We start from the raw sequence: 24,191 nt of genomic DNA on the forward strand, positions 1-24,191 counted from the left end.
TCACCTACAGTGGGACATTTCTCTGCTGATTGTTGCACAGCTGCATCAATTCTTCTCTTATTCTACTGTAAGTGTACTCCACAGCCTCTCTGCCCTCCGTGACTTCACAGAATGCTTCAGAACTTGGCTTCGCTGTGCCTCCGGAGGGTTATTGGAGGAGATTTCTCTCTAATTCACTGTATTTTTTCTCTTTTTATATATATAAATATATATTCAGTCCCCTCTTGGAAGCAACAACAGCAATGTTTGTTTAGCTCCCTCTTGCAGCTCAGCCAGCGGAAATGCACCCAGTACCCTGAGCAAGCCTCACTTTATAACCCTCCCATATCCTTCTTTGGCAAAGCAGCTCTTGCAGCATTAAATAGAGCGATAGCATTCAAAACCTTTCTCAGTTTTTGAAAAAAAAAAACATATGTTTGCTGTAGAAATATGTTGTATTCGCATCGTGACACCTTTTCTGACTTCTGCGCAGGTCAGGTGAGGACCTGTTGAGATTAATGTCTCCCAAAATTGGATCTCAGCTTCTTGAATAATGTAATGAGATTGTTGTTAAATAAATGCATGTGCATGTGAAACTTTTACTGTTGTTAATATATAATATATACATGTACCTTTCAGCAAAAAGTAAGCTGTTTTTTTTTTTGTGTTTGGTTTTTTTGTATCTGTTCTTGTAAATTGGGTGCCGTTACCTCAAACAAAGAGTAAAAAATAAAAAAAAATTTCAACTACACAGATCATCTTGCGGTCTTTCTGGCTCTCCGTTGTCTATTTTAGTTTTTGATGCTGTTTATTTAGGATGAGGTTTTTATAATATGTGGGTAATATGGGTCATTTCGCTGAGCTTATTATGGCTAGATTTATATGGACTCTGTGTGCCTGAAACACGCAAGCATCTGACGGCGTTTCTCGCAATCAGCCACAATGAAACGGGATACAGTTTAAGCTCAATGGCTTATGTTATGGTCTCGTTTCTTGTCTAGTGATTTTCCTTCGAAAATGCTCCAGTAAAATATACATAAAGCATATCTGGCATACTTCGGTGTAGATATTGCTTGCTAGAGCAGAGAATGTAAGCTGCTCTTATGTCATAAAGGTGTACAGTTTATAATCGACCTCACATGTGACATTAATGGTAATCGTATGTTGTGAGCCTAACACATTAAGAGAGAGCCTCAGAGGACAGCGTAAGTATTTCATGACTTACGCTGAAATAAAACTAGATTTGACCCCCTGTGGTTTATAAGAACCCAAACTAAAGCACGTTTGGCCCACGCTCAGTTGTTGCCCTCTTGCAGTGTTTCTTGTGGACGAGCCCATGAGGGGCCTCCTTGCAGGGACTTCGGCAAAGCGACATCCTGCAGCTGAGAGATCCCAGCCAAAATCAATGTCCTCCCAGAAGCACAGTGCTGGGAAACTGGTGCTTAATCAGATGGGCTTCGTCCTTTTTTGCTCTCAACTCAGTTTCATGCCAAGCTCAGAGAGACTTTGAACCTGCTCACTGATTTCAGTGCTCCTATGTCTTGTCCTCGGGACTTGCAAGTGTATGAAGTGTGTTTCGTCGTTCTTCTTTGTCAGCTTGGATCTCTGAGCATCAATTTTCTTTGCAAAGATTCTTCATCAGATTTCTTAGCATGATTTGATTTGAACCAGCCTACTGTAGCTTTTTCCAAAACACTTAGACTCATTGACCTGTCAGAGAGTAAGTTTCTGTCATCAATCACTTGCAAACTCAAAAAAAAAAGTCTTCTTCTGGTATGGCTCTGTATTTGCCTTCCCCCACCTTCACATGAATGCTAATCAGCTTCACTGTTTATCCTAAAGTCAAAAAGATCCCCCACTGCATGATCCTGCCACTATCATCTTTCCTTCTGCTTCTACACGTATCTGCCATGTTGTAGGTTGCTGGACCCGATTGCAAGCACAAGGCGGCGGGCAGAGTCATGAGAAAATCCGGGATTTGATAAATACTCCCAAAACATACATAAATAAGAGTGGCAGGAAAGAAATCTAAACCATAAGACAAAGAGCACGGAAACATGACAGAAACAAACGTCTCGCAAGGAATCAAAGAAAGCGGGAGCATAAATATACTGGAAGGATTAATTAGGGGAACAAAGAGCTGGTGAGTCCAATAAACTAAATGACTAACAGCTGTGCGAGAGCATGAACTCATTTACAGAGGGATAATCTCCAGAGATGAGATGTGAAGACTGTTAAAGCAGAAGATGAGGAAGAAAGATGATAAGCGCAAGAAGGGTGGGTAAAATAATGACTGAACACATGAGGGGAAAAAAAACAAAGAACTCATAAATGGCTCAAAGCCATTAATGTGACAAAAAAGTATTTTTAGATCGTGACAAAAGCACCGTGTATGCAGGCCAACAATGTTAACTTTGGTCTCATCTAAAAAGAGCATTGACATTGTTTATTGTCCCATACGTGGCTTGTTGTGGCAAACTATAAACTTCTTGTGGTTTTCTTACAACACCAGCTTTGTCATGCCCATTCTTCCATAAAGGCCAGATTGCGGAGCGCATGACTGGGCTGTTACCCGTCATTCTCCCACCTGAGCCGCGGATCTCAACAGCAGCTCCAGAATCCTGACTGGAGGATCAACGTGGGTCTGCACTGGTAGTTTTAGGTGGAAGTCTAGCGTCTCGGTTGCAGTTTTGCCATTATCTACCCGTGCTTTGATGATGAATTAAACAATGCTACGTGAAATGTTCAAAGTTTTGGATATTGCTTATAACCCGAGGATGCTTTGACCTCCACGACTTTATCTTTGACATTTCTTGTGTTTTTTTGTTTGTTTGTTTGTTTGTTTGTGAAGATGCTGTTTGTTAGCTGATGTCTGACAAACCTCAGAGCTTCACACAACAGCTGAATTTATACTGTGAGTAAGTGGCACAGTCGTATAATTGGGGATCTCTATGACTCCTGAAGAGATCTCATTTTAGGGTGAAAATGGCTAAATAAGCCGCACATTTCATATTTTTTTTTTTTTAGAAAAGAAATCGACACCCCCCTGAATCGTTTCCTTCTACTTGCACATATGTGACGTTTTGTGTTGGTCAGTTCAGTCAGTTTTTGTTTATTTTGCGGAGAGATTTTCAGCAAAGAAACACAAGACGGTTCCATTCCACCCAGAATATGTCAAGTGACGTCAAAGGCGTCACGACGGGATTTCTTTGCCTTTCGTCGTTTTGTAAACAAGTTGCAACACTGTCAACGTGCATTTCAGTTCCCCTAAAAGCAAACTGGGATGCAAAATTAAATCTATTGCTGAAGTTTTATGATTTCTCGCATTATGGGAATACACGATTTTTCCCAGGTCCCAAATCTCCGATGGGTTCTGCCTTACTTGGTAAAAAGCTGTGGGAGGGTGGCAGCAGTTTAATTCATCACAATGAGCTAATATTGATCTGGAACTCCAGCTTATTCCCATCGTCTGACCTGCTGGTTTCCAGCAGTGTTTTATCGTGAAAGGACACTGACACCTGCTGGTCAGGGGAACCTTTTGTCCCTTTTTGTTCCTATAAAAATCCAGATGTTTTCTGAGAACTTTCCTTGAAAGTTTAAGGTTACAGCAGTGCAGTGTGGAAACAATTAAAGTTATCAACACCATTGTTCAGTAAGTGAAAAAAAAATATCCCTCACAACTTCAGTTTAAACGCTGTGTGCTATAAGATAAGGTTGGTTGAAACCAAGATGATGAAGCCAGTCTTTTCTGTGAATTTGTAGGATCAGTTTTTGTCCTGGTTTCCTCTCAATTGCTCATAAGTCAACATTTGTATATTATTTTTGAATGGCTACAATAATTAACAACAAACTAGTGAAAAAAAACATTCAATCCACAAAGGTCTAAAAGGCAATTAAAATGCCTAGAAAACTATCGAGCAACACTTGAGCGACAGTTCTCCATCCACAGCTTTCTTCAGGTTTGACAAGATTCACAGTCCAACTCACAAATAAAATGTCCCTTTAGCTCCAGCTATCAGGCTCACATCTTAAGATTTTTGGGTGAAAACTGGTTAGGTATTAGAAGTACTTATGAATTCATTCAGCTTAGCAAAAAATGTGGTTCCATCTAAATAAAATGAACCCGGAATCACGATGCTTTCACTGGCATATTTTACTGAAAGTACGGTTCCATTTCGATGACGTTCTGTGGGGCTTTTTGTGCCAAACATACTTTTTTTCTTTGTGGCCCAGAAGTGCAAGTTCGGGTTAATCAAACTGTGTTATATAGATGGAGGTCCGGATCTTTTCCTTGGAAGAAACAACTCCTGAGCTGAGATATGTGGGGGGGTAAAGGAGACTATTCTCACATTCACATCTAGAACAAAACCAGCACTAACCAGAAATTCCAGCAGCTCCTTCGGTGTTGCTGCCAACCAGACTCTTGGCAGATTCCCTGGTCCATTTCCATCTCATCTTTTCAGCCACCGTGGCGAAACATCTAGTTTAATTATGATCCTATTCTCAATAGGATAATTTTTATCCTTTGCAACCTGTCTGCATTTTATTTTATTTTATTTTTTGTTAAAGGATATACAGTTACCCAAATCCATTTATTTAATCAGATTGACTAAAAACCAATGGCAGATGCTTAAGATGACTGAATGCTAAAAAAAGAGAGAAATAAATAACCAAAAGGTGCTTCATCAAAATATTGTACCCTGTTCTTGCAGTTTCTTTGTGTGTTATTTTCCTCTCCAACAGATTTGCTTGTTTCTTAGTTTAATAATAGAAAAAAAAAAAGGAAAAGGCTTGCAAACTTTTGGAAATCTGCTGTATTTTATTTCACCAGTATTTATGAAAAATAAAACTATAATTACAAAGTACAATAACAAATCAAGTAAAAGTGCTGTTAAACATCTGCTGTTTGGAAACATTGAACAGAAACAATGATTACATCTCTGCCTACTAAGACACCGCAGGTTCCTCACCTTTTCTAGCAGATGCACTGGCTTTTTCACACCACGAGGGGGTGCAGGTGAGTAGCCTTGTGCTCTGAGATGCCCAGCTCTTAGCGGGCTATCTCAGGCAGCCTTCTGCTGAGCACAGCTGATAGAGTCACAGAAGCAGCGAGGTTTTGAACATCTGCCAGATGAACTCGGTGCTCTTTACTCCCCGTCTTCACCCTGACGCTGTTCCAACAATTTGACCCCGATCCAACTCTACCAGAACCATTAGGGAGTAATGAGCTGAATAACATTGGCCAACAAAAAGAAAATGTGATTTTGAGTGTTTGTGTGGTTTGCGGCTCTGTCCAAAAGAAGGGTTGTGGATGCAGGGGCCTGGCACCGTTTCTAACATTCTGCCGGTTTTCGTGGGGGGATGTCGCAAGACATCACAATGAATACAGGAAGTGAAGAACGGAGCGTCCCGGGCTCGGTGCTTAGCCGAGACTGGGTTGGTGAGATATAGGAAGAAAAGCGGAATGAGGCGAACTCTTGGGAATAGAAACGAGAAATGACTGTGCACAAGTTTATAACACTATAAGTAACGCAAACCAGACTTCTAAGTAAATAAGTTTGTTGTTTGTTTATTTCCTGGCATTGTGATTCAAGTCAGCAGGGAGTTTGGTGTTACAGAGTGCTTGACTTAAATCACCACTCTGTAAATCACATAAATCCCCTCAGCAGTTGGTCAATTTTTCCTCTAGTTGCTTTTTACATTTCTTTTTTTCTTTTTACTTGGAATTGAAACATTCCTCTCTCATAGTCAGTGTTTGGAATACATATTTTTCTTTACATTCAGAGATTTCCAAACCGTCTAGCAGTGCTTGAGATAATTGTATCTTGTTGGGGGTTTTTTTTTATATCGAGTCAGTACATTTTTGAAGAGCTGTGCAAAAACATTCACTCCTGTAGCCTCTTTCTCATTTTGCAGTCTCACATTATCACAGACACTTTGTCTAAACGCAGTTGCAGCATTAATTCCACTGCAGTTTGAATGAGTGTTGCTTTCCTCATGGGACGTGTCAGCAAAGGTAGAGTGTTGCTATTTCAGCTGTGTTGAAAGAGGAGGAGTCGGGTTGGGGGTCCTGCCAGGCCTTACCGCAGAGAAAGGAACGGTGCCGGGGCCATGGCCCAGGCCCGTGCTACTGACCCAAAGAGCAGACGGTGTAAACACTGGCTTTATGGACATTCTGCATGCGGTGGGTCTCCAAGAGTAAGAGTTCTTGTATTACTAGAACTAGAGAGTAGGTTAGACAGATCAATGACTGGAAGGCAGCAAATATCTTTAGTTTTTCTGTCTTCATACACGAGATTGAGCAGCAGATTCAGGATTTAATGAAGTTTAAAGTTGGACGCATTCTATAAATTTTGTTTTCCTACAGTGCAACCTCCCGTTTTGTCTTGTGAATTCATCTTTTTTAAATTTTTATTAAATCACTTTGTCAATTATCCAGTCTCGTCCCTGTGTTTATTTGTGCTCAAATAAGACTTAATATCCAGCAGCATTTATGGCTCAATATTTGCCAAAACTTGTCTCTCGTATTTATTTATCAAGGGAACAGATAAATGTGTCTGCTTCCAAGTCTCAATCTCTCCTCTTAGAGCGAGCTAGCAGCAAAATACACCACTGCATTTTTGTACTAATCTTCATCCCTTAGAAACAAAGACAAAATGTTTATAACTGCTAGTAAACACACAAACTGCTGTGATTTGTGTTTTGAACAGCTGCAAAAGGAGTGTTTCTTATTTTAGCTGGGCACGCTAGCTGTGCTAAAAGCTAACATACTTCTACCCAGACAAAGTGATGGGTCTATCTATTGACACTGAAATGTATTTCCTAGTTACATCATGAAGCTAACAAAAGTGGAAGAGACTATTGTCAACCACCGGATAGAGCAACGATTGGCTACCATGAAAACTTTGACAAAACTCAGGACTTTTGTGCCACATATTGTAAAATAGACCCTTGGCTGACCTGTGGGATAAGTCTTGCATATGAGCTAATGAGGAATTATGTAAACAACATGAACATTGACCAAAACGCTCATCGTCACTTTGGTCCATGTTTGACTTATGACGTAGCCTAGGTGAAACAACAGTACGCTGGGTTTTCCCCCTTATGGGAGGAGGGAGATGCATTCTGGTGCCCCTCACCTGTTTCTACATGTACCATAGCAACCAGTGAAAGTGACGAAACGACCTGCTTGTTTCCATAACGGAGTTGGGACCACATTACAGCAAAGAGCGGGGAAATAGTGACGACAGAATCAGGTGACAGAAAGACTTGGATTGAATTTTAATACTTCCCAGAACACTTTGGACCAGTGTAAACTCAGGGTAAACTCTTTATAACGTTTCTACTCTGAAAACACTTGGTTTTCCAAGTTCTACCACCAGAAGTGTAATGATAGTAATGAAACTACAGTTGTCCCACTGGATAGGAATGTTTGTGGTTTTTAGTGTCAAGTTCTCAGTTGAAAAAAAAAAATGAATAGAAAGGTCCAGTGGACTTTCAAGGAAGTTCTCATCAACTCTGACCTCACAGTCTTACCATGTTGCCTCGTAATATAAAACTTAGCTGATGTCCATGATATGTCATATTGCAAAATCCAGTAATGAATCAACAAAGAAGTTACCCAAAACAAATGCGCAAATGAAAACATCTATGCGTTTAAGTTTTTTGTTTGTTTGTTTTTGCAATCTGAACTTCTATCCAAGTTCAGAACTAATCTTTTTGACTGCTATTGTTTATTAGGTGTATTGAATGTATTTAGTAAATGACTTATGACTGAAAAAAAAACGACTTTAACTCACAACCTCAGTATTTTATTGCTGGGATCTGAACTGGTTCTGTCTCCCTGTGCCATAAAAGTTCCGTTTTGACTTTCTGGGAAGAGAAAATGAAGAGATAGTCCTACAATAAACCACTCCATGCACGAATGATATCAGCGCACATGAGCCTTGACAGGAGGCGTGGTCAGGGGCGGCTCTCGTGGAACAGCAATACCGAGGATAAAATGTGGACAAGTGATGCTTTACCGGCTTTGGCGCACAACACCCGCAAGAAGCGAGGCCGGTTTTTATTGCTTTTTTTTTTAAGCTGCAGAAAACGAAAGAGGAGACCCTATTGCATACTTCTATTTCGTGCAAAAAAAGAAAGAGGAAAAAAAAGGGCAACACGTCGGTCCAAGTTACACCTGAGCTGTGCAACTTTGACTTTTTGTTTTCTTCTTGCAGCTGAAGATTTCCTCGCTGCCAAGTTCTTCCCCGAGATTTCAGCAACTGGGCTCCTTTCCAGTTCATTCAAGGTAAATTACCTCCACTGTCTCCATAAACTTATTCCAATCACTTTCTGTTCCAATACGTGTTCACTTCTATTGGCTCTTTATATCGTCATGTTTTCTGCATACTAAAGAGGCTTAAGTTAATAATAGCTTTAGAAGTATACGAGCTTCAGTTTGCTGGACTTTGTTGAAATTACTGCGTGCCTCTTGCAACCAGCATTCCTTCCGAATCGTTTAAGATCATTTAGGTTGTTTGGGATTTAAAAGTCAGTTGTAAAACTTTTCAAGGACAGTTTAAATTACTTTATTCCAGTTATTCTCAGTCTGCCAGTTTACCCTCGCTGAACTCCCATTAGCTTTTTCCACAGCACTTCCCCAGATCGTGTGTCTGCAAGCTAATGCACTGTCCCTACCAAGTTCAATATTGACATAAGTTATTCAGCAACTCATGTGGAGAGCACTAATTCTTTCAATGCATCTGCACCCTCACCCCTATGCAGGTAAAGAAAGATTTGTGCTTATTGTCCTCCTCCCGTCCCTCCTGGTGGAGTTTCACCGCCTTTCCTTATCACCATTACCTCCAAGGATGAGGTGTCTGAGAGGCGTGTCCGTGCTCCTGCTGGTCCAAGCCTCCATGTCCATGGTGATGCTTCCAAACTCCACAGGATGGGAGCGGATGCTGGGCAAGTATCTGGACGAGGACGGAGACTGGTGGCAAGCCAAGCAGAGGGGGAAGAGGGCCATCACCAGCAGTGACACTCAGCTTATCTTGGACCTGCACAACAAGCTCCGAGGCCAGGTCTACCCCCCTGCCTCCAACATGGAGCACATGGTAGGTGCATGAAGGAGGCATGGGCGGATATTAGATTCTAACGGAATAAGAAGATTTCTAAAAAGATGTAAAATGAAAATGTATGAATATGTGATTGAAATTGTTTTAAGTCAACATGCAAGATCGCCATTATCTCTACTTTAGCACCAACAGCTAAACTCAGGAGGAGTGTCTTGGCACTTTCAGTCAGCCTCATGTTCTTGCTGCTAAATGAGCGAGTGGCAGAGAAAACACTAACCGTTGCAGGAAAACAGTTTATGCGCTGTCATTAGTACCCATTCTAACTAGCCTGAGCATTAATGATAGGATGTGCCAGCTGCAGTGTACCAGAAAGATTTAAAAACATTTTAAAACCTCAGCGTACCTTGATTCTGGTAATTGGCCAATACCTACTCAGATGTGACATTTCTATGTTATTTTTGTATTCCGTGACTGCATGTAGTTCTAAAAATAAGGTGTGGAACTTATGCTTTCATGCATAAATATAAATAATCTTGTAAATGTTTTTGTTACTTGCAGCGTCATGATCAGAATCAGCAGAAAATGCGCTTTCTGACTGTTGAAAAGCTTTGTAATTTGGTGAGCTTGAAAACAGTCACCAGACCACTTGGCACCACGCAGTCTAACTTTGCTCAAACGTGCAAAGTGCCAGCCTCCAAAGCACCTTTGCACATGAACCCATAACTTTTTACCCCCATGACTTTGCGGGCTGCTTTGCAAAAACAGAAGAATTTCACCAACTTGCCAATAATCACATTTCTGTTGCGTTTCTGCCCCTCCTTTCAACCCCAACACTCATGCCTGGAGATTTGTTTGACTTTATCCTTTGGCCATCACTTGAGGGTGCAGCGCCAGATCGCTTTTCACAGTGCAATTAGAATCAAGAGTGCAGCACAGAGGGCCTTGTTTCACCAGCTGTCTAACTACCCTGGCTAAACACGCAGGCGTACACCACACCTTGGGCGCAGATCTGGATTTTTTCCAGATCACATACTATGTGCGGGCACAGTTTGGCCTCCGCAGCACACGGCCATCGACAAAACATCTCAGGTGGAAGAAAAAAAAAAAAAAAAAGCAAAATCAATACAATGTGGAGACAGTAATGTGGCTTTATCACCTTTTCTTCCTCACTTAAAGAGAAACAGAACAAAAGCTAGCATTATTCTCCAGTAAAATAAAATAAACAGTTCCTGCTTGAGGGCATTTGCCGGACTGTGTAATTGTGTAATTGAGAGGTTATGCTCGGGGACCATTCGTACGTCTGTACAGAGGCACACGGGTGTGAAAAACTGCTGAGTTAGGCAGAGTGTAGCTCTTTTCACCATCTCCAGTTACAGTAGGCATTTTTTTTTTTTGGCTGGGGGTGGGAGGAGAGGGCACAGTCGGGTTAAGCATGTAGAGGTATGCAACAAGAGGATGTGAGGCATGAGACAGAGTGAAAGATAACTGGGGATGAAAGGTAAACATTAAGTAGCGGGAATTAAAAAAGAAAAGGAGGCAAGACGGAAAGGAGAAGAAAATAGTTTGATGAGTGGGAACCCCAGATCAAAGGAGAAAGTTCCTATTTAGATGTTGGCTGGAGCTGGTGAGAGAGTGTTGTTATTCACAGTGAAATAAGCTGAGAGAGCACTCAGCAAAGAAGTGGCTGTCCCTTGATCTGGTGAAACTAAAAGTGAAGCGTTTGGTCAAAAATGACTATCATTGTTACATCGGGAGGAAAATGTTTTGAGTATTCAATCCTAAATGTGAAGCTGTGTTGGTTGACGTGTGGACGTATTGCTGCAGAGTTGACCAGTGTACTTTACAAAACAGATGGCATCAATAGAAAATGTCAAAGGACATCAGTCAGCATGCTGCAGCTTGGGCACAAGAAAGTGGCTAAAGGAGAACAAATGCATTTCTTGGTTTTTGCAGAGTACGTGCAGGCTTTAGGTCTGGCTTTGGGTCGAGTCTCAAGTCAGTTCCTAACCATTTAACTTTGAATTTTGAGTCTTGAGTCACGCCACCAAGTATATAATTTAAGTGAACTTTTAAAAGGATAAGACATTGACATTGCTTTTCAGTGTAAATACTCAGTCTGGCAATTGTTTAGGCATTCCCCATATCTACCAAACTTAACCTGTCTCATTTTGAAATAAATGCTAAAAACAATTTAATATTGATAATCGCCCAATGTGTATTTGAGATAGGCAGACAGAGAAAAGACAATATTCTGACTATGGGAAATGATATTTGCAGTTGTAGTTGTCAATATTTGAGGGACTGGTCAGTTTTACAGGTCGTATCCTTTTGTGACTGATTTCTACTTTATTTCAAAATGACTCCCCCCCCCCCCCCCCAACTGCTGTCACTTTCCAGAAAGCTCAAAGCTTCACTCTGCTGGAAGACTTCGTAGATGTGCTTGGCTGTGCTCCAGTTACACACTCATGCATGCAGAGATGCATAAAACCGCACGCGCAGAGAGAAGCGTTTGCCCATCAGCTCTCCTATTGTCCTCCATTGTATTAGACCACAACCCCAGTGACCCTCTGAGGCAATCATTGAAGATAACATCAGTTTAGATCCGCTGCTTTATCTCCCCCTCCAACTGCCTGTTTTTTTTTCTACTTTCCCTCCCTCCCTTTCTCTTTTTCTTTCTCCCTGCTTCTCCCTCTTCCTTATCCCCGTGGCTCCGTTCCCATTCTGTCATTATGCACCACAGAGGCCCCAAAAATCCCCTGAATAAGCATTTGCGCTTCACAGTGGCTTCAACACGGGGACAGGGATTCTGCCTCTCACCCAGATGTTGACCCACAGGTATAAAAGGAAAGGTGTCAGTGTTTGAAGCAGGGGAAGACAAACAAGATGGCATCTTGGTGTGGGGATGGGGGGAAAGGGCCCCACGTTTCCTGATGTTTAACTTGGCCTTTGCTGCACCACACTCGGGTCTGTGGTGGCGGTGCTGTTAGTGAATTATGACAAAGCTCTATTGATTTTTTTTTCTTTTTTTCTTTCTTTTTTTTAATTTTTTTTTAGTCAATGTGGAATGCAGTCAAACAATATCTAAGCCCAGGGCTTTTAAAGCGATCTGGCAACTTCTGATTAACTGTGGCACAGAATATTTCTGCACCCTAAAAGTCAGCTAAGAGATCCAGTAGTTCCAGTATTTTAAGAACTCTGGATTGATGAGTTATACTCAGAAGATCTCCACAGGGGGGTGCCAGAGTGCAGTCAGAACAGGTGTTCCTAGTTTATCCACTGACTCCACACCTGGAAACTTTGATTTTAAAGATTACCCACTGTGCACCACCTGGACTCCGCATCAAGTCTTAGGCTCCACTGAAACCTGAAGGTCTGGATCTTCGTCCCCTTTGACTTGCTGCGTCCTCTTTATGCAACAGCTTGTATGACTGCAAAACCTTTATTTCCCTAATTTTGCTTTTGCTCTAAATCCCTGGCCACAGTTCTTATCGTCAGTGTGTCCAGGGATCATCACTGGCACAGATCCTTGAAGAAACACAGTGGGCACAAAAAACACAGAACAGCTCATAATCCCTTTGACATAGCATTTGTTGGCTATGAAAAATCCTGTTGTAAAAAAAAAACATCTTAGTTGACATTATTGCTGGCAAACATTCATTCCGGTCTTTCTTTATAGAACACTTTAGGATGTGAGTAAAAATGTCAGGGTTTCAGGAAGTAAGCAAAAATTAGGAACACGATCTACAGCTGTTTTAGGCATTGCAGCTTGTCTTTGTGTTTCTAATCAACCTTTTCCATACTGCAAAACTACTCAGAATACATCCTTCTTACAGTCTACCACCTTTTTTTGTTTTTTTTCCTGAGATGAGTTGTCATTTCCTCCTGATAAGCAAGCATCGTATTAACTCAGATCAGATAGAATGTTACTGAGACAAACATAAATTTGATTTCCATGTGAAAAGTTTTAAAGTTTGACTGGTTGCGCAATCTTTTCATTTGCCATTTTCAAACCATTTAGTGGAATTTGCTAGAAGGTTGTGCTTGAAAAACTTGAATGGAAATTCACACATGTAAATTACTTCACAATATATATGTTTTTTTATTTGTTCTGTTTTAATTTCTTCTTTCTTTTAAGGTTCATGACAGAAAGTCAACCATTTTTATCTTTGCATTTTCTTAAACTTTTCTTTGTATCTTTGCGTTATTTTCCCAGTTCCCATATCTTTCCTTCGCCTCTCAGTACGGTCCATTGATTATACACAGGAAACTCATACTTGCAAAGGAAGTATCTTGTGAGGGCAGCCAGACAAACACAAAGTGAAAAAGAAAATACAAGAAATCCAGACCGCAAATGAAGTGTTAAGCGAAACAAACAATGCCATGTGAGCGGCGCTGAAAAATGTTCGCAAGGGAGGGGGCACTTATGTGGTTCTTTATGGTTCTGCTGACAGGATCGGGTTTGTGGTTACGAGGTTCCTCCTCCTGTGCAAACAACAGCATCTTGACAGCCTGGCCGTACACTGTACAGATGCAACATCCAAAAGGAGACGTGAAAATAATTTGAATGGCAAATCTGAGTGGTTTCCTCTAGCAGTTTTCCCCTCGTGATGACCATGCACTACTCCTTGCCAAGTAACTAACAGAAAACATTCGCTTTAGACCAATTTCATTTTTAGAAAGCTGTTGGATTCTTGACTGCAAGAAGTTGGAAAGCATCAACTGGTCTGCTTTTTAAGAGTGTTTGGACAAAGCCAACAGCAATTTGAGCCCCACAAAGCAGAACATTTGTGACTATCTGTCAACCTAATGCCATGAATATATTCAGAGACATGCAGAGAAGTGCTTTTTTTTATATCATCAGCATTCAACATTATTCCCTAACACCCCACTGCAAACTACCATCAATGGCATCTGAAGATGACTCTCTTTGAGTAAATAATGCTCCAACATCACATTTCTGCATCTATATGTCACACACTGGTGCCACAGAGGGAGAATTTGTGCAACTCAAAAGTTCAAACCAAATTTGTTAGTTTTAACACCGACTTGCCAGTGGGAGTAGAGTTGGTCATTAGCCACATAGTTTTAATTTCATGTATTTAAGTGCTAATGTTTGTTAATATGTATTTACCCATTTTTTAAAACAAACTGGTCTTAAAACATTTCATAGCAATGACTAAATGATAAGATTATGTAATCTCATCCTAAACTATGCAGGCGCATTGTCGGCACTGAAGAAGATTCATGCATTTTGAATGGTTGCCAATTCTGCCTTATAACTGGGGAATACTCACAGGCTATTCATGGAGCACAGAGCATTTACCCCAAGAAAATCTGGTGATCAATGAAAATGCTGAAGCAACAATTATTTTATTATGATTATTTATTGTTTACTCGGTTTTGATGGTGTAGCACACTGTACATCTTTCTTCATTCCAATACACAGGCACTAGAGGGCACATCACAGTTGAATTCATAGGCAGCCCTTCATGTTTCACAAAAATATTTTTAATTTCTTCATGTTTAGACAAACAAAATGTGTTTTTAGATACGGGGGGAAATGTGTCAAGTTGAGAAATTGGTGTGACATTGGCTTTAAAATGCCAAAACAGATGTCAAAGCAGATGATAATGCTGACATTTCAGTCAGCGCACCGCAAATAGAGGTCGTGTCAGGGCAGTGCGGTTTTGAGTTGAACAAATTCTCCTTATTGCTTTAACCAACACTCAGCAAGTCATTATAAAGCATGGAACAGCTCGACCTTATAGGCAACTTTAAATGGCATCAGCTGTGATCTGCTTCCTGCAGTGATACAGGCAATCAGTTAGCATTTGGTGGTTCTGCATTTTACGGGCTTGGTATTTACGTCAGCTGTGTCAACTATTAATTTTAGAGCAGGCTTAAAAACACATTTTTGACACCTTTTACTATTTTTTTTAAAGTAAAAGGTGCACACAACAAGAGTGTGTGCATACACATGTACACACTCTTGTTGATTTTACAAACACAAGTCACCCTGAATGTAAACAAAAAGGTGTGTAATTAAATTACTTATAATTTCAGACTTATATTTTTTATAAGTGAATGCTACTTACAGTTTATATATGTATTTGCTAATATTTAACATTTTGGACAGAGTAGCTTGTCAACAAATAAGCAATTTCCCCTTAAAGTATATTCTGATTCTAACTCTGATTAGAGGAACATACTGTTCTTGAGAGAAATTTGACTATATATATATATTTTTTTTATTAGAACATGGAGTAGCTGCATGGGGGTTCTCTTCGCATTCCCAGAACTTGACACAGAGTGTAAATCGCAAAGCAGTAAAACGAAAGAAATGCTCCAGCATTCTTTTTTTTTTTCATTTTTAATTAATTTAGAAACAATTCAGAAAAGGCCTGTTGAGGGTGAAATTGCTGGTTAGCAGAAATAAAGTGAATAAATCTCCACATTGACATCAGTTTTAAGGTACAGCTAACGTGAAGATGATGAAGCTGCTTAGCACTTCATCATATGGATTTAGCACATCGCTGCCCACAGAAAAAAGCACATATGGCTGTAAATGTCTTTGCTCATTACCAGCTCTCTAACTTGACATTGATAAACCTCATGTTCTATCATCAGCTCTCTGTCTAATTGGCTTTGGATAACGTTTTGTCAACTTTCCAGCTTTTATTAAAAAAATATTCTGCAACCTGATGCTATTTGTTATTGTCTGTCTTGTCCCTCTGGTCAGGTGTGGGACACGGAGCTGGAACGTACTGCTGAGGAGTGGGCAGAGACCTGCCTGTGGGAGCATGGTCCTGCGGGCTTACTCCCACAGATCGGGCAGAACCTGGGTGTGCATTGGGGAAGGTAAATAAACTTTCAATAAAAAGTTAGAGTCTTCTTAACAAGTTAGAAACTTTTTCAGTTTTCTCCTTTCCTTGTCATTCCTCCAGAGGAGAATGAGGACATTGACATTTCTTCTTTTACAGTATATGACGGAATGCTGTCTTACTTCAGCATTTGGATTTGAGTGTCCCATTTTCTTCTGAAACACAAGATTTAATAATGCGGGACTTTGAAATAAAACTAACCACCTTATTTCAAGTCCAAACATTGGAGATTCTAACCTTAATTTTGACCAGCTCCTTCTTTGTCCAATGTGCAGCACAAATTACTGGGTTCACAAAAATTGAGGGTTTTTTTTAATTTATTTTAATACGTTTTCTGTGTAAAGTTTGTCAAAGAAGAACTATTCACTTTAGTTTTGACCAGTCTAAATGACTATGAATTGACTCATTTCATTTCCTGACACAAAAGGATCCCCGTGCGAGTCTAAATACTGACTTATTATTATTTAGAAAGTCTTCCCTGTCCCAGCCACTGGGGCATAATACAAAACAACTGCTGGCATTGTTTACCCGTTGTGGATGAGTATCTGACCCCACGCCGCAGCCCAATAGATTTACACAGCACAGACTCTCTCACTTGGTTCTGTTTTTCCATTTGCTTACTCGCGCCCCTTTCAAAAAAATAAAAAATAAAATAAAATCTCTGGAAACGTCAGTGCCTCACATAAGAAAATCTTGTTTTTGCATCCAATCAGTTCACCTCGCCATCAAGATGCTTAATTTTAATCAAATTATCCTTCAGCTCCTGGTTCCAGGCTTGTGGCCTTGGTAACGTACCACTGCTTACCAATTAGAGCCATCATAACAGGAGTGCCTAAATTGGCGTGTTTATCAGTGGTTGGCTATTATACATGGTGAAGGTGTATTACTCAGAGCAATGTTTTTCCTTGCTAAGCTTGTAAGTGCATTTAATTAATCATTACAACTTTGAGTATATGTACTTTATGGAACTCTTTTGCTTCTTGTCCTTGGACTCACTACAAGCAAAAGATCCAAGTTTTTTTTTTTTTTAGCTTCGTGTGACTTGTAATACTCACTGCTGTTATTAGGTATCGGCCCCCTACGTCCCATGTGCAGGCCTGGTATGATGAAGTGAAAGATTACTCCTTCCCTTATCCTCAAGAGTGTAATCCCTACTGCCCGTTCAAATGCTCCGGACCTGTTTGCACACATTACACACAGGTAAAAAAAAAAAAAAAAACTACCTGACTTTACTTATTTGTCTCAGCTGTTTTCGTTGTGTAGTGAGCTGTATCATCATTTTTTAGCTGGTCTGGGCCACGAGCAGCCGGATTGGCTGTGCCATCAACCTCTGCTACAACATGAATGTGTGGGGACAAATTTGGGAGAAAGCTGTATATCTGGTCTGCAACTATTCACCAAAGTAAGTACAGCAGAATAAAGTCACATTAGGAAATTTAAATAAAAACAAGAACCATGTTTCGTTTTCAATGTTTGATCAGTTTTACTGAATGTCGATTAAAACAGGGGGAATTGGTGGGGACATTCCCCCTACAAACACGGGACTCCATGCTCTTCTTGTCCTCCAAGCTACGGAGGAGGATGCAAGGATAATCTTTGCTTCAAAGGTATCCCACGAGTCGCACTGGAAAAAGGCAAAGAACCCAGACAAAAGTGAAATGAAACGACCCGTCGTTCCCCTGTTTCTGTATCTCCAGTTGAAGATGACAGATCTAACCCACCACTGGAGGAAACAGAGGAGAGCAACTTTATTGAGCCAGAGGGCCCTCGAGGAACGAACCCCTGGTCTCGGGCCTCCGAGCCCTCACCTCCCAGCCTCCCCGCCCCTGTCCCGGCCCCCACCGAGCCCCCCACAGAGGACCTGCAGAAGAATGAAGTGGTCATCATTCAGCAGATGTGTAAGTTGCCATTTCACTGTTTGTTCTGGATCAAGTTTCAACTTAAATTCGGGGGCTTTTGGACTTGGTTTAAGGGGTGGGACCAGCAGATCTGGGAAGTGCAGTACGGTATGTACTATAAAGAAAAACGTCTGGAAGTGTGTGTGTGTGTGTGTGTGTGTGTGTGTGTGTGTGTGTGTGTGTGTGTGTGTGTGTGTGTGTGTGTGGAAGCAGCGGAATTGGATTATAGAAAGAAAAACAGATCATAACTGAACAATGCTTTACTTACAGTTTATGTAAGATTTCTTTGATGCTTTGTAGCCTTTACTTGTTATCCACTTGATCGACTCTGACAGTCTGTAAACCCGGGCCAATACTGCAAGTCACTCTTTGGAGGAGGGGGTCTTTATTTTAGCGTGATCCCCTGAGGACGTGTTTGTTTTTGGCTTGCTGAGTGGGAGTGAAAGGGGCTCGCTGTGGTTTTTGAACGGCTTCCTCCCTGCAGTGCAAGGGCCCTAAGACACTTCCTCTAGTACTGCTGACCACCCTGAAATATGTTGTGGCATTTTTTTTGTTGTTTTTTTTGTTTTTTGTTGTTGTTGTGTGTGTTTTGTTCTGGAAGCAATGCACCAATCCCTTTCCCTCGGGTTTCTCTCAGCCTGGGATTTTCAAGTCTAGTTATACTCAGTTTAAGGACAGATGATTTATGGATGCAGTTTCGTGCAGGAGCGTTTTCTGAGAAGTCACAATGTTTGTGTTTCAGCTCAGCTCGTCACCTGTGACACCAAGCTGCGAGATCAGTGCAAAGGAACGACGTGCAATAGGTAAAACGGAGATCAAACAGTGACACATAAAGAGGAATGAACAGTGTTTTTAAACTACGGCTTTTTTCCATGTCGACGCACAGGTACGAGTGTCCAGCTGGATGCCTGGATGCAGCAGGAAGAGTGGTTGGAACAGTGTACTACGAAATGGTGGGTAAACAGGTTGATATGCAATTTTAAAGTCTGAACCATGCTAAGATCAAAGTTTGCAATATTTTTGACTGAATACCAATAAAGTCTTTGTGAAGGTATTTTGTTGCCAATATAAACCTTGTGATAATGTATAATTTTGCTATGAGATAAGCCTACTGGCCTTTTTCCACTTGAGTCTACCCATCTTGGCTCGATTATGCTCTACTGGCTTTATAATATCTAAGTGTCGTCTATTGTATGAAGTGGTAGGTTACCAGTGGACCAAAAACAAATATTTAAAACAACAACAAAAAAACATGTAGCCAGTCTTTCTGTCATTAGGTACCAGTTTTAGCTTGGTCAGTCAACTTTTAAAAAGGTCAAAAAGTAGATCGAAGAAAACTTTATCTACTTGTTAAGAAGATGCCACTGTTTAAGAAAGAAGCAGCACATTAAACAGACCGTGTAATATTTATTAACAAGAATAACTGTTGCAGAAAGAAAGAAATAATTAGCCAAACACAAACTTCCCACATTTTTTTCTACCACTGTTTGAAAACTTTAGTAGGTTCTAACTGCTGTGTCAGCAAAATGTACACAAAAAGTATCTCTGGTTTGTGCAGCAATCGAGTGTGTGCAGAGCCGGTCTGCATGCCGGCGTCATAGATAACGACGGGGGCTGGTTGGACGTGACAAGACGAGGCAGAAAGAACTATTTCATCAAATCCAACAAGAACGGAGTCCAGTCTCTCGGGTGAGGCGGTGATTTTAGAAACAAAATTGCCATTTATGTATGTAGCACACCTGAGATACTCGGTAGTGACCTCATTACGATCCAATCGAAGCTGAAAGGAAAAGAGGAAATCTAACGGTGTGCTATGCCTTTCCTTTGGACAGAAAATATCACAGTGCTAACTCCTTCACAGTTTCCAGAGTGGCAGGTAAGTCCGAGAGCATGACACGTTACGTATTATACACATATAGAATCGCTCATTATAATGTGTGCTGCTGCATCGATATTTGTAGACATTTTCTGTGTGTGCTTTTTTATATATATATGCAGTTAAAGCCATTACATGTGATACCACAGTTGAACAACTGTGTCCATATGAAAAGCCTTCGAGACACTGTCCCAGGTTTGAACTTTAATGTACTTACTGTTTGACCACCAAAAACATTTCTAACCTTTGGTATCCAGTATTGTTCTCAAATCCTGAGATGATTGTATTTTTAGATTATATTGCCCAAGGAACTGTTTAGAGGAGAACCCTCGCCTGTGCAGAGTCATTGGTACCAAAATATACTCCGACGTAAGTTCCTGTTTTTTTTTTTTTTAAAGATGTGCAAAAGCCGACCTTCCACAAAGTTTTAGTTCATCGTCCTTTTTCTTCTTACTGGTCCTTGTAGAAGTCCAGCGCATGTCGGGCAGCTGTCCATGCCGGAGTCATTAGGAACGGTGTGGGTGGATACATAGATGTGATGCCAGTGGACAAGCGGAATCACTATATTTCCTCATACCAAAATGGGATTTTCTCTGAGAGGTATGGCAGGAATTATCTGTAAATACGTGTAGTGCGTAGACAAATGTGCATATGTGTGTGTGTAGGTGTGTGCATTTTCAGTTGGAGATTTTGTCCTCATGAAGTTAAACTGCATGCTTCATTATTTCACAACATATGATTTTTACTTGCTTTGGACTTTTAGCCCATTATGCTCATTCCAAATATTTTGAAAACCAATCGAAGGGTGACATTTATGTTTTCAGGATTTGTATACTTTCTGGAATTTGCTCTTCAAACAGACGCCTAATTTAACAAGTGGAGCTTTACTGCAGCAACATCCAGAGTGATAGAAAAACCCAATGTAAAGAATTACAGTCGACATGGTCTCTGTTATTGGACTGAATGAACGGTTCCCAGGTTGAGAGAAATTCAAACGCTCTTTCCTCTTTGAGGCCCTAACCTTTTCATGATACGGTCACTTTATTAAAACTCTGATACAGGGTGCCTCAGAGGGCATTTAGCATGATTTGAATTGAACATAATTAAAAGCTGGGCAGTTATTGTTGAGAAGATGAGTGTAGCATCTTCATGTGTCTCTGAGTGAGAGTTACCTTAATTGTTTTTTGTTAGTTTTGAGAAAACAATCAGCATTACCTGAGCAAGATAGCATCCTTTAAGTAATCATCCCACAACCTGAAAATACCACTATTTTAAATTTGTAATGACAAAGCTTTTGAAGTTTGGAGCACATTTGCTAAATTGTCTGGTACATCCTTCCTCATGTCACCACTTACCCCATAGAAAACCTTCATTGCAAGATGCTGTTTAACAACAAAGCATTTCCTCTATCTTGGGACTTGCTGTCGCCCCAAAATGTGAGATATTGTTGAAAAAAAAAAAATCTAAAGCATTTCTTTCAGTCTTTACCAAGCGTAAAGTGATAATAATTGTCTCCAGATTGTTTTTCAGTCCTGTGGAGATAGCTCTTTTTTTTTTTTCTCATGCAGTACTCAGGAACAGACGGTGTAATGCGGTTAGAGCAGCAATAAAGTGTTGGGAAAATTGCAGCTGCTTAAAATGTAGAATCTGAGGTGAATCATTCATCAACTCATCAATTTTTTTGTTTTTTTTTTGTTTTGCAGCTTTACACTTTGTTCATTCCCAGACCTACCTGGAATGTTTGTTGTCAAAAAGCACCAACTTAGTTTTATCTGACCTCTAAACATGCTGGCCGTCACCCCAGTTCAAGTTCCATTGAGAAAACTTCGCACATTTTTTTGGTTTGTGATGCTGGGAACGAAAAAGCTTTTTCTTGCCAACTAGTTGGCAGGTGTATTGCCTCTAAAGTCTGTTTGTGGAATTGAATATGCCACTTTGTGAGTTTTGGATTCATTTAACAGATCTTCATTTTTGCTCAGACTATAGAAATGACCAAGTATAGGGAGCAGCTATTTCTGACTAATAAAGATCAATACTTTGCCTTACTTCAACAGCATACTCTCTTGTGTTGCATATTTTGATGAGCGACTCAAATAAGTAAGGCTGTGTCATGTGGCATTTCTACCCTAAAGTTTTAATGAATTATTCATCAGAAGTTACTCTGATTAACTGAAAAATGTAAATAATAATATAAAAATTATGCAGCGGCATTTATTATGTAGCATTTGCCAAGGTGAGAATTAGAGTGCCGTTGGTGATTTAGTAAGAAAAAGAAAATTAACAACTAAGTAAAAGTATTCAGATTAAACAATTGGATTTTTCAAAAATATATGTAACAGATTATGCTACAACATAATTAGATTTGTTCTTATCTGTACTAGTAATGAGAGTAGACCTCTCATTTTTTCTCATTCTTTAATGTTTTTTTAAGGCAAGTGTCAGGTCTGTGTGATATTTTTTCAGTCAGGAGTGGTTACGAACTCTCCCCTGGATGTTTTTTTTTTTTTTTTTTATAAATGGCGATCCACCCGTGAGGTAACTTTTTTTTTTTTTTGTCGACTTTGTAATCATAATTTTAGACACTTACAATGTCATACCAACTGTGGTTGAATGGTCCTATCAATTATGTCTAGATGGATGTTTGAAGAGAGACAAAAACACAGCACCAAGACTGATTACTCTTCTTGTCCCTCTCTTCCCCTGCAGCCTTCAAAACCCTCCTGGAGGGAAGGCATTTCGGATCTTCTCTGTGATCTGAGCGGCGAAGGAGGCGGTTTAACCAAACCATTCGAGGCACTTGGGAGCTTTTGACGAGACAAAAATCGAGCCACGTTATCGGAACACAATCGCTGAAATCATTCAGGCTCTGCCGTGTTTCAAGGGTGAGAGGTTGTTACCATTGACAACACAAACCCAGGAGAAAAAAAAAACTCAAAAAGATCCCACCTCTTTAAAATGTTGTTTTTCTTTGATGGTAAATTGTAAATATAGCTGATGTTTTTGCTGTACATATTTGTACATATATTTTTTTTTTATTTCCATTGACTTACCTGTTTACCACGTACACTATATTTGTCTAAATATGGATTTTAAACATGCTCAATCATAATGGCGCATACAAGAGAAATCCCATTTTATTATATTATGTACAGCATTTTTTTATTGGTGCTTTGGAGCAGTTCTCTTGGTAGTTTTTTAATAAAGTGAAAATTGATATGTATTTTTTTTGTACATATTTATGCAATGTATCAATATAACTTGTATTGGATGCTGCTGAATGTGTTGTGTGTTGTATTCTTCCACCTGGCTGCTTTTGTTTTTATTTTCCAGAATAAGGAACTTAAGCTAAGATTTCCTGCAGGTCAGGACGTCCACCCAACCCACAGAGTGGTCTTATGCTCATCAAAATATTTGTTTCTATATGTTGCATTTCCTTTGACAGGACTCTTAATAAAATCAGAAATAAAGCAATGTAACAGTTTTTGCAGTTTTTACTGTACTGTTATCGATCACGTCGTACATGCATCAAAACGTACACATTTCTTTACTATGAAAGAACAACGAGGTTTTATTTCCAATAAAACATATGGAAAAATGTTAAATCTCGATCATATGTTTGCATTAAAAGTATTCACAACCCTTAAACCTTTCTACATTCTTGTGCCCAGACCAACAGCAGGGCAAAATCGTAAAGGAAAAGGAAAATGACTCCTCAGTTTCAAAATGTTTTGCAAACACACATTTGCTCCGTGCCCTACTTTACATTTGGAAACTTTACCGCTTCATCTGAACAATGCTCTTTCTGTCACATTTCCTTATAAAAAGGTTTGTGGAGTTTATAGCTACTAGTTATAACGTTGACAGATTGCCCACTCTGAGCTGCGGATCTCTGCATCTTCTCCAAAGTTACCATGGAGCCTTTGGCTGCATTTCTGGTTAAGGCTCTGCTTGGCTGGCCTCTCGGTTTAGGTATACGGTCATGTCTTGTTAGGTTAGCAGTTCTCTCATATTATTCCCAGTCGCAGGTGATGGCTTGAACTCTCAGACAGGTCGCCACAACTTATTTGTTTCTGAGCGAGCAGCAGTGCAAAAAAAAAAAAAAAAGCGACCAGTGCATAATGGGTTCCAATATTTACATGTCCATGAGTGTTATGATGTCTGTAAGACTGAAATAAGCTCGGACTCTAGTTGTCATTCTTTGTTATTCCACAGAGAAGTGCTGCTAAATTCGACCATGTAGGCTCAGGGTGTACTAACACCGCTGCAGCAGTATGAGAGAAATATGAAAACTGCCCTGCTGAGTTAATAATCTACATGTTGGAGATTTAGACCTCATAATACTTAATAGATGGGGCTAATGCTCTTTACCTTTACAGACATTTCTCATTTACTTTTTGACATGCAAACTTGGTTGGAAACCGGAGGTATTCTCCAAATTCAAAAATATACGCACAAATTAGTTTGCATGCATTCCACATTCTTGGAAATGAACAAC

The 24,191-nt window shown here is 40.1% G+C and overlaps 1 protein-coding gene across 1 annotated transcript; it reads left to right on the forward strand.

Moving 5' to 3' along the window:
- The first annotated feature begins 2,190 nt into the window (after nucleotides 1-2,190).
- LOC106937645 (cysteine-rich secretory protein LCCL domain-containing 1-like) lies at nucleotides 2,191-23,302 on the forward strand. Its single transcript, XM_015019267.1, has 16 exons — nucleotides 2,191-2,256; nucleotides 8,202-8,272; nucleotides 8,749-9,080; nucleotides 15,781-15,899; nucleotides 16,990-17,122; nucleotides 17,209-17,324; nucleotides 17,429-17,529; nucleotides 17,620-17,820; nucleotides 18,563-18,623; nucleotides 18,707-18,773; nucleotides 19,379-19,509; nucleotides 19,653-19,696; nucleotides 19,819-19,891; nucleotides 19,990-20,065; nucleotides 20,163-20,296; nucleotides 22,403-23,302. The coding sequence occupies exons 3-16, from the start codon at nucleotides 8,835-8,837 to the stop codon at nucleotides 22,452-22,454; spliced, it is 1,554 nt and encodes a 517-aa protein (XP_014874753.1). The 5' UTR covers nucleotides 2,191-2,256; nucleotides 8,202-8,272; nucleotides 8,749-8,834; the 3' UTR covers nucleotides 22,455-23,302.
- Nucleotides 23,303-24,191: the final 889 nt, after the last annotated feature.

This window comes from Poecilia latipinna, unplaced genomic scaffold (assembly GCF_001443285.1).
Source record: "Poecilia latipinna isolate Pla-1442-1.1 unplaced genomic scaffold, P_latipinna-1.0 Scaffold2397, whole genome shotgun sequence".
NCBI classification, from domain to species: Eukaryota; Metazoa; Chordata; class Actinopteri; order Cyprinodontiformes; family Poeciliidae; genus Poecilia; species Poecilia latipinna.

Coding starts and splice junctions, on each gene's coding strand:
- LOC106937645 (XM_015019267.1), top strand. CDS start 8,835: ATGAGGTGTCTGAGAGGCGTGTCCGTGCTCCTGCTGGTCCAAGCCTCC. Junction 15,900..16,989: donor CTGGGTGTGCATTGGGGAAG/GTAAATAAACTT, acceptor TGCTGTTATTAG/GTATCGGCCCCCTACGTCCC. Junction 20,066..20,162: donor GTACCAAAATATACTCCGAC/GTAAGTTCCTGT, acceptor TGGTCCTTGTAG/AAGTCCAGCGCATGTCGGGC.